Source organism: Gavialis gangeticus, unplaced genomic scaffold (assembly GCF_001723915.1).
Source record: "Gavialis gangeticus isolate Ggan-Ray unplaced genomic scaffold, GavGan_comp1, whole genome shotgun sequence".
NCBI classification, from domain to species: domain Eukaryota; kingdom Metazoa; phylum Chordata; order Crocodylia; family Gavialidae; genus Gavialis; species Gavialis gangeticus.
The window spans coordinates 450,719-461,374 of record NW_017728990.1 but is presented as its reverse complement, the minus strand read 5'-3'; the positions used below and the strand labels follow the sequence as shown (position 1 = coordinate 461,374).

Genomic DNA, 10,656 nt, shown 5'->3' with positions numbered 1-10,656 from the left:
TGTTAATCCAGCAGACTACCAGAAGCTGGGGGCAGGGCTAGTAAGGTATGATCTCCTGCCATATTTGGGGCTCCAGTGGATATGACCATAGGTGGCAGGAGGATAAGCAAGGGCTATGCACTGCTGCCTGTCCCCTGCTGTTGGCCTCGGCCTCATGCTGCCACCTGAATACAGACTTGTGCCATGACCTGAACAGACCTGCTGCAGCTGCTGCTGCTGTCTCCATGGATCCACCCCAAAAGGAGCCCATTGGTCTGGATCCAGCCCAGGGCCCAGGGGGTTCAACACCCCTGGGATTGACAAACAGTTGACTAGGATGTTTTAGGCAGAAATGATTATGGTTTGAGCAGGAGGTTGGATTAGATGACCTCCTGAGATCCCTTCCAGGCCTACTTTCCTATGATTCTATGAAGTTTTCCCCAGTGCTCCAAACCTAACAGGACACCAGGTGCCTGGCTGAGGAGGACAAGGGGTAGAGGAAGGAACTGACCTGGAATAAGAAGTGTCCCACCTTTGACCTGTGCTGTATAACCATGTATTTATGATGCTACAAATATATATGTATTACATTGATATAAATATATCTATTGCTTCTTTCACCTTCCACCTCTGTAATGCCCAAAGGCCACACTGGGGATCACTGCTGGCAGTTGTATTTTGACATAAAACCCCTGTTATTTCTAATCCCCAGACACTTGCATGTTTCATTCCTTCAGCTCATTTACATCCATCACTCCCATTGATTGGAGTATATTATATATTGCAGTGGAACATACTTAGCAGATTAATAGACCAATCAAAACCCATCTTGCAAATTAAATGAAGTTTCCTACTGCTAGATTAGGTGTGTGGAGCTACTTGTGCTTGGGTTGAACTACTTGGAAGGTGGGTGTGTGAAAGGAGAGGAAGAAATGGAGGCATGGGTCATCCCCTTGTATATGGTGCTAATGCTGGGTTTGGAGGCGAGGGGGTGGCACAGAAGCAGAGTCAGTGAGGGGAAGAGGAAGCATCTGGTGGTGCTGTGGGGGTCATTCATTTACATACTGGATAATTACCCTCTTGTAGTGCTACCTATCCCTGTGCCTCTACAGCTCCCACCTGGGGGTAACAGAATAATTACCCCTGGCAGTGTTATTTACCCCTGCACCACTGCATTTCCCACCCAAGGAGGTAACTAGATCAGTGGAATTATCCCAAGCCTCCATTCTAGGAAGCATTCCCCAGGTACAGCTCCTCTAGATGTGGCTCCTTGGAGAAAAGGTCACACAAGCCCAGGAAGCTTATAGATTCAAATTTATTCACTGGTGGCAGGTCTAGGGGTAGGGGGGGGAAAAGGGAAAAACAAGAGGTGAAGGCTGATGTTGGGGGAATACAGCTGGGGGGTGGGGGGTGGATCCTGATCTGTGCGTATTTGGTAGGCCTGAGCTGAAAAATGCTGGTTGAGCAGAGAGTGAAACAAGGTATGTGCATGGGGGAGAATCTAGGGTCTCAGAAACAGGGAACATGGAACTGGCAGATCAATAGTGACAAGTCACAATTTTTACTCTTTGTTGATGACAATTTGTGTCACCCCATAATGCAGCTGGAGAAATTGAGCATGCAAAGGTACAGTGATTTGCACAGATAAGTGACAGACCTGGGAACAGAACCTAGGTACTTTGAGTCCCAGCCCAGTACTCTCACCGCTAGGTCAAACTCCCTCCCAGATAGCTGGTTAGGTAAATAGATGGATGCTATGAACTGGAATAGATGGAGAAAGGAGGGATAGACAGACAAACAGATACTCCTCCTGCCAGCCAGGTTCTACTCTGCACAAGCCACCATGTAGAGTGCCCATGCCCTGGTGCATGCCACATGGGTGCCCAAAGCATGATGGACAGAGAGGGCAGGCTCATGCACTGGGGTCGTTCACCCGGCCCATGAAGATGGGGAACCCATGCTGGTCGTTCCACACCAGGAACAGGAAGGGCTGCTGCACCTCAAAGAACAAGGCACTGCGGGCCACCGAGATAGCCATGGCAGCCGCAGCCTCCACCCCTGCCTCGCTGAGCTCCAGCACGGCCCGGTGCTGCACAGCTGACACCGCCAGCTCCTCATCCTCTGAGATGCCACACAGGTTGGCATCGAAGAAGAGGCCGTAGTCTGGAAAACAGGCCATAGAGAGAGCATTTGGAGAGGATCCCTCAGTACCCCTGATCACTTAAGCTGCACATGCCTCAGGATCAGCCAGGCAGGGATCAGTGCTTCTGGGGCAGGTCAGCCAGGTCAGTTGGGGTCATCTGGGGGAAGGTCTCTGAGGGCACCTGAGGTCATAGGTCAGCTGTTCCCCCTCTAAGAAGTGATGTCATAACCCAGGATTGTGTGAATGGTGGCCTACAGGCCCTATGCAGCCTATGAGGGGTTAAATTATGGCTCCCAGGATTCTGCTCCCCCATTGCTCCAACTACAACAGTAGCTGCAGCCAGTGCTGCAGTAGTGCAGGGAGCTAAGGGTGAGCCTGGGGCACAAAGTGCAATGGGGGTGGGTGGGTCTGTAGGGTGTGCAGCTCAAGGGGGCTGCGGCTCACCCTGATATATCCTGTGGGGCATGCAGCCTCTGGTGGTGTGGCTGTGGGACAGGCAGCCCCCAGCCATTTGGAAGTTGGACAGAACTGTCATAACTCAAACACTGGTCTCCATGCATCCCTGAGGAGTGGAATGACCCTGTTTCCAGGGCCTGTCTTCTCTTCTGCAGATTTTCCCTCAAACCACCCCACCTGTTCAGCAGCTCCTGGGCAGTGGCTGCGTAACACTGATAGGAACATCCCATATAGGGCTGGCCACATAAGGGTGCCCTGCAACCCCTTTATGCTTTGGGAAGGGCAGTCCCCATCCAACCCTTTTGACCCATGCCCCAGTGATGATCACCCACCCCAGTGCTTACCTATTTCCCCTAGGATGGCCATAAGGTCCTGGGAAGAGTCTAGCTTGAATTTGGGCATGGTCAGTACAGTGGGCTTGAACGGGATGCCCATGAGTTTGTCCATCACAGCTGAGAAGAGTTCTGTGTTCAGCTTCTCCTCCACATCAGCAAGTATCTGGCTGAAGCGCTGGGGAATGATGATCACCAGACTCATATTGTTGGACAGCTGCAGCCGGCCAAGCTGGGGAAGGAACAGATGCTTCTGAGTACCTATCCTGTGCTAGGATCACGTGTCCCCTGATCACAACCCTCCATGGCACAACTGAACCCAGATCTTCTACAGCCATGGATGCTTTGATTCTAGCATCTCCTCACACTGCTCCTCATTTTCCCACATCTCCCTCCAGGCTACTAGCTCCTGCAAACTAGCATTGTGCCATTGTCTTTAGTCTCAGAAAATAACAACTGCCTTTCCATACACTGCCCCCAACCTGGGAACACAGTTTACACCACAGTCAGTGCTGTCCCCTTCAAAGCCTTCCTGCCCTTCCCTTTCTTGGCTTTGCTGATCCCACTCCCAGCCTAGGCAGCTCCCACCCATGATGCATTTCATTCAAATCATTTTTCTTTCAATGGAATAAATCCCTTTCAACTATATTTGTGGTAGAATTACCCTGCTCATCTACTTGTGGACAGAATCTGGAAACAAATTGTTCTTCTGTATCAACACCCAAAACCCCTGGATTATTTAAATTGAAAAATGTGATTTTTTTTTCTTTGCCTGAATTACTTTTTTAAATACTCCTCCTTCCTAGCATACTTTTCTCAAATGTGATGTTTAAATCAATCTTTTTCTTAATAACAAAAGACATATTTATTTCTAATAGAAAAATTGTTTTCTTGTTATTGGGAAAAAACCTTTCCTGCTCTAAGACAGGAACTTTTAAAAACAAAAATCAATTTTTAAAATGAAAAATCTATTTTTTTCTTACTGAAAACAGATTTTCTAACTAAGTAAAACATAACTGTTTTAACTTTGGTGCTGATTTTTTTGAAAACATAACACATTGGTTTCTCACTTATATCCATTCTTGCCAGTCCTCTCCTTCCACCTCAAAATGATTAGCATGGAACTATCAGAGAATTAAACCTTTCCTATGAAAGTTATGGGGTGTGTGCCAGGCTACTGGTATACTTGAAATGTGGATCAGGAAGTGCTTGCATCTAATCTAAGATAAAATTTTATCTTGCGTCCCATCGTTGTTGCTTCTGGGCACTTTCTAGGAAAAATCAAACTGAAGAAACTCCTTGCCAGGCAAACAGCTGCCCATACACAGACCTACAATATGCACTCCCTCCTCCCTGCCCTGACTCAGCTTCTGTGAAACTGATTCACGTAACTGAGATGGGGCACAGATCTGGAACTCAGGGGCCAGCATCGAACAACAGTTCTTCTGGGAAGCAGGAGAGATGGAAGATGCAAAGGTGAAGGATAAAATGGAGAAGGAGAGAAGAAAAGGAAGGAAGAGAAGGAAAAAGTGGCATAGATATGGAAGGTGAGCAGGTAGGACTTGCTGCTGAGACAAGAAGGCTGTGGCAGACAGTGCCCTGGTATTACCTTGGCCTGCAGGCTGGAATCAGTGAAGGAAGCTAGTGGGTACTTCTTGCTGGTCATCATGGGCACTTTGACAGAGCTCTTATCCTGGCGGTAGAAATTCTCCAGTTGGGTGTCCTTCACATTGAAGGTAGTCTTCCATTTAGCTGGAGGGTGAGAATGAGGAGACACAGCTAGGGTGTATGGCTGGAAGGGCTGGCGAGGCATAGGGCAGAGCCAAGGGGTCTCATGAGAGATGTCTCAGAGGCTGGGGTAGCTCTAAGGGGTTCCTCTGAGGAAGGGGTCTCAAGATGTGATCTCTGAAAGCTCAGCGACCTCAGAGGACAGTCCCTGAGGGCCCAGTTATCTGATGGGGCTGGTCACCAGGGTGCTGGGTATGGGGGGTGGGGATGTCCAAGGGGCACCGGCATGTCAAAGAGTTAGTTCCACAGGATTCAGGTCTCTTACATGTGGGTCCCTGGGAGTGTGTGCATCTGGGGATGTAGGTATCTTGGGGGCAAGTCCCTTGTGGGGCAGGGGAGTGGCTCTCTATGGGAGGAAGCCCACCAGGCCATGCAGTGCCATGTCCTTACACTGCAAGTAGATGGCACTGAGCAATACCAGCTGGACATCAGTTGCCAGATCCTCCATCAGTTTCTTGATCTTGCCATTGGTCTTCTCGCTCACCCACTTGTTGATGCGCTGGAGGTCCAGGGTCTCATTGCCGCTGAGTGCCTGGGGCCGGCTGTCACTGAAGCGTCGTGAGTGGTTCAGAAAGGCCTTGTTTATTTGCAGGCCTGAAAGCCATGATCATGAAGATGAGGAGTTTGAAGCTTCTGAACCCACCCCCATTGCCAAGGCAATCCCACCTCCTTCCATGTGCCTATGTCATCTACCTGATACACTAAGACAAAGTTTGTCCTTGTATCTCTGTCTGCCCCTCTGCTGAGCAGAAGCAGATGTTCAGGACTCTGGTTTCCCACTGGGGGAGAAACCAATAGCATGGAATCTATATGTTTATATTAGTGTAACTTGTTTATTCCTACTTTTTGCCCCAGTCCTGGAACAGACATGGCCACAAACAGCATGTGGGCTAACTCCCTCTTTCAGAAATTTTAGACCAAATCCAGGTCTCACGCTGCTGCACCAAGGACTAGTTCTAGTGGGAGAAATGAAGAACAAGATCAAACCCTCTTGCTGCCTGCAACAGCACGTCCTAATGTGAACTGCAACATGAAACTAACAATGATGCAGTACGTTTTAAAGTTGGGATACTGATCACAGACCAAGCATTGGAAAGGTGTATCATCACAGTCCCATCTTGTGACTTTCATCAGACCAGCACCCTGCTCCGCTACCTAAGTGGTGCTGTGGAGTTTTATTGGGACATGTTGCTGTGGCAGGAAGCCACCTTTGTTTCTCCCCAAAATCTCTGTGCTGTGACAATTTGATTAGGATGGGCCCAGCAGAGGAGACACACCCTTACCCTATCTCTTTAGGTAATCTGAGCTGGCTACATTCCTGAGGGAGGGGGGAAACCTGCTCCCTCTGCCTTGTGACTGGTATCAGCTACCTGGGTGGGGGGCTTCTACCTGGTGGGCTAGAGTCTGCCTGACAACTAGTGATGTATTGCAAATTGGTTGGCCGACAGCCAACCGGAGCTGGCCTCCACTGGACCAGGTGAATGATGTCACAGGGGCTATATAAGTTAAGACTGCCCAGGAGGAGGGGGCACAGCCATGCGGGGGACTCAGACTTAGAGAGGAGCTTTATCATCTGAAACTGGCTCTCTCCCCCATAACTCATGAGCAAGGAACGGCGTGCCTCCAGAGGGAATCTCCAGCAGCCTCTGGATGATGCTTGTGAGTCAACTACTCGAGATCTGGTTAGATATCTAGCTGGCAGAAACTCAGATGCGTGATCAAAAGGCTACCTCAGCCAGACTGTTTTGCTCTATGGGATTTCTATGATATTACTCTATCTTGTACCCTATTTTCACCCTACCCCTGTAATCAATAAAGTTCTCCTTTGAGACCGGTGTAGGAGACTTATTGAGGGGTGGGTCTAAATTATGCCTAAGAGGCCCCTTACGTCTGTGGACTAAGGGAGACTTTCCTTTTTGACCCCCGACTTGGGGAAGTGCCCCAAGTGCCTGTACTGGGTTGAGTACTCGTAGGACTTTAGGCCTGTGTTTACCTGAGGACACAGGGCCGAGAGAGTCCCTTCTCGGGGTGGTGGCAGCTACGTTACCCCCGGCTAGTGAGTGTGCTCCAGGAAGGGGGTCAGCCAGATGTGAGGCACCCCTAGGGAGGCACTTGGAGCCTGGAAGGTGGTCGGGCACAGGGAGGTGGGTGGCTCAATGCATGAGCGCCCCCTACTGGCCTGCCACAGTTGCCACTTGTAATGTGACTGGACGTGTGCAGAGGGGAGCGCACAGCACCCCTGCCTCTTTGGTGACCAAAGTCTTTATTTGACCCCAAACCCACAGCAACTCACAGGGTGAGCAGCTATACCCTGGCTTGTATAGCTGCTCACCTTTGCGATGGAATATCTGGGAGGCAGTCAGCAAGGCCTTGGATTTGATGAGCTGCTTCAGTGGTCCGTGGACACAGGGGAGATCTGGAGGGTAGGAGAGGAGACTGCTCAGCCGCTCCCTGGTGTCACCCTGTGCCCCTGTTAGGGAAGGACAAGGAAACAGAGAGAAGAGAGGATCAGCAGGGGTAGGGTGGACTAGGTCTGAGAAGAGGTCAGTAGGATCCCAGTTGCACCTGTAGCAGAGCTAGCCTGAGACAACAGCTTGGCAGATAGGTAATAGTAACCAAGAGTTGGGCTGGAGATTCATCTTACCAGGGTACCCCTGCCCAGCTAGGCACTCTCCCATCTTATCTGGGGCTGCACATCCCCAACACACCCTCCTGCCTCTGTGCCAGTAGACACCCAGGAGGCATTGCTGTCCTAGGAGGTCTGCTGGCACCATGGCCAATGGAAATAGGATCCAGGTGTGCTGTTCTGGCAAGCTGGTGGGCCTAGTCTTGACATGAGCCCACAGACATGGGAGAGGGTAAGTGAGGGGCCTAAATTTGTGGTATTGGTGTGGGATTGGGAAAGGAGGAAAGAAGTATCAGGGGGTGGGATTGGATGTGAGAAAACAGTGTACAGTAGTAATGGTTGCATGTCAGAGATGGCTGTGTATGTGTTTGTGCCTATGCTTGTGACTGGCTGCAGTGACTGTATAAGCAGTTGTATGTGTTGTAGACAGAGGTGTTTGTGCTTGATGATTGTGCGGTGGTAACGTGTGCCATGCCTGTCTGAGCATACGTGTGCATGATTGGAGTGGCTCTGTATTTGTGTAGTGGCTGCATATGCCTATGAAATAGTTATGTATGCATACATGTCAGGTGGCTGACACCTACACATATATAATGGTCAGATAGCTGTGATGTGTGTAAAGATTGTGGATGTTTGTATTATGGTTGTGCGTGCATGGCTATTGTGTGTAGGGATTTGTATACATGCCTGTGACTGTCATGTGCCTCTGCTGTGTACTGTAGCTGCGTGAGTGATGGCTGTGTGTTCACGCATGTGTGCATAGTAGTTGTGCACATTCACCGGCTATGTATATGATGGTTGTATGTAGGATAAGTGTGTACTGTATGTTCATGCAGTGGTTTTGTGTGAGCATGCAGCAGGTGTATGTGCATGATAGCCGTGCATGCTTATAAATAATGACTGTTTGTAGGGGACTGTGTAAAGATCTGTGCATGTAAACGCACTGTGTGTGTGCTCAGTGGCTGTGCATGCACTCACTGCCCTTACCCAGCAGGAGATGCGAGATGCCCAGCGCCACATTGAGGGGTGAGAAAACCATGTTGGTACCCATGCCCTCCATTTGGCCTGCTGCCTTGTAGAACTTCAGTGCAAAGTCGGTCAGTGCCCTCGCCACCCGGGCTTTATCCTCCAATGAGACCGAACCGCAGGTGCTCCATGGGTCATCGGAAAGGGTGCACCGGGGAGGCGTAATGAGGGACACAACATGTGGGGAGATGGGGTCTGGTGCTGGCACTGGCTCAGTGGTGTTTGCTTCCACAGGTTCAGTCGTGATATTGGTGTCTGGCTCCACAGCACCCCAACCTCCCAGCAGGTATTCCTCAGGACCCCCACCCAGCTTGCTTGTCCTGTTAGCCTCCTCTTCGTCTGCTGTTCTCACATCAGGGCTGAAGCCTGTGGTCTCCTCTTCACTTGATTTCACCTGTGCAGCTTCCTGTGAAAATTTCTGGTCCTCTGCTTCTCTCTCCCAAGCTGCTTTGTCCTCTTCCTCCTCCTCAGAAACTTCCTTAGGCTGTGGCTTGTTCTCCAGAATGGGTGTGTCATCTTGTCTGATTTCGCCCAGAAGCTCAGAAGTGGGACCAGCGTTCTCACCCTCCTTGTCTCCAGTGGTGTCCTCGTTGTTAGCCGGCTAGGAGAAATCCGTAACAATCATCAATTTTATTGGCTCTATGTCAGCTGTGTTCTTGGGGCTTGGACAAAAGGAGAACAAGCCAACAGGTAAGTGGGATTTGGCGGTAATGGACTTGAGATTGGAAGACCTACAGTTGTTTAGTCTGGAGAAGATGGGGGCAGGAGGGGGGTGCAGAGGGAGGATTTGACATGACTCTTCAAATAGACAAAGAATTGTTATAACAATGATGGTGCTCAACCATTTTCTGTGCTCACAGGGGGCAGGGCAAGAGGTACTGGGCCAAAATTGCAACAGTACAGGTTTAGTGTAGATACTTTCCTGCTCTCAGGGTACATCAGGGCTGGAGAAGAGGGTCTAGAACCCCAGTGCTTCCTTACCAATCTATTGCTCTGGTTTCTGCTTCCTGCCCTATCTGCCACCAGGTTGCAGAAATGAAGTTTTTAATGCAGGTGAGACAAACATTTGGCTGGGCTGGCTTAGAGAAGTTGATTCTTGCTTTGAGCAGGGGGCTGGACTAGATGTGAATGTAAAATACGTCCAATGCATATACAGTATACAAATGCAAGAAGTGTGGGGAACAAACAGGATGGGCTGTGGCCTGTGAAAAGAACTATGAACTGATTGGTATCATAGAGACTTGGTGGGACAGCTCTTATGACTGGAACACAACATTGAGAACTATGCTATTTTTCAAAGACAGGATTGTAAAGGTGATGACATTTCCTTATATATAAAAATACATACATTTGTTCCCTGGTTCAGGAGAAAGAAAGTAGGAGATAAGAGTATATTTGGGTGAAGATAAATGGTGAAAGGGCCAGTAGTGATACAATGGTGGGATTTATTATAAACCGTCATATGAAGAAAAAGAAGTAGATGAGGCAGCCTTCAAAAAGAAGATAAAATTATGAAATGGTATCAATGGGAAACTTCAGTTATATGGACATCTGCTGGAAGAATAGTACAGCCAAACATAACATGTCAAGCAAGTTTCTAATTTGTGTGGAGGACAACTTTTTGTTTTAGCAAGTTGAGGATACAGCTAAGATCATTTATCTTGGATCTTGTCCTGATCAGAAGGGAAGAACTGATGGAGGATGTGAAGGTGATGGAAAACTTGGATGGAAGTGATCATGATATGATAGAATTAATGAACCTAGATGGAGGAAGCATGAAGTCAGCAGTACTAAGACACTGGATTTCAAACAGGCAGATTCCGACCAACTCAAAGAGATAATAGGCATGGTGACATGGGAGGAGAGTCTGAAAGATTAAGGGTGCCCAGAAGGGCTAGAAAGCTTCTAAAGGGCACAGTATTGGAAGCCCAACAAGAAGCTAGTCCAACATGATAATAAGAGACCAATGTGGCTCCACAAGGAGTATCTAGGGTGCCTCAAATACACAAGGAAGGCATACAGGTCATGGAACAATGGGAAAGTCATCAGGGAAACATACCAGGAAAAAGCAAGATCTTGAAGCAACAAAATCAGGAAGGCAAAGGTAAAAAATGAGCTGCACCTGGCAAGAGATGTTAACGACAATAAGAGGTTCTATAAGTACTAGCCAATTGCGCATCAAGAATGATTTGGGGGTGGGGTGTGGGCAGGGACAGAGGCCTGCGTCTGACCCCCCACTCCTCCCCTCACCTTCAGGGCCAGGCCTGCTCCCCCTTTCCTCCCCTCTGCTGCAGGGCTGGGCCTGC

The 10,656-nt window shown here is 49.1% G+C and overlaps 1 protein-coding gene across 2 annotated transcripts in view; it reads right to left on the bottom strand.

Moving 5' to 3' along the window:
• Nucleotides 1-1,276: 1,276 nt before the first annotated feature.
• Nucleotides 1,277-10,656, bottom strand: part of SERPING1 (serpin family G member 1) — a 45,385-nt gene continuing 36,005 nt past the window's right edge. For both annotated transcript variants that reach the window (XM_019514591.1, XM_019514599.1), the window contains exons 3-8: nucleotides 8,312-8,951; nucleotides 7,031-7,168; nucleotides 5,089-5,292; nucleotides 4,520-4,662; nucleotides 2,923-3,142; nucleotides 1,277-2,142 (exon numbers count right to left, since the gene is read on the bottom strand). In XM_019514591.1, the coding sequence (XP_019370136.1) occupies nucleotides 1,892-2,142; nucleotides 2,923-3,142; nucleotides 4,520-4,662; nucleotides 5,089-5,292; nucleotides 7,031-7,168; nucleotides 8,312-8,951 (1,596 nt within the window). In that variant the 3' untranslated portion in view covers nucleotides 1,277-1,891. The remainder of the gene's footprint in view (nucleotides 2,143-2,922; nucleotides 3,143-4,519; nucleotides 4,663-5,088; nucleotides 5,293-7,030; nucleotides 7,169-8,311; nucleotides 8,952-10,656) is intronic.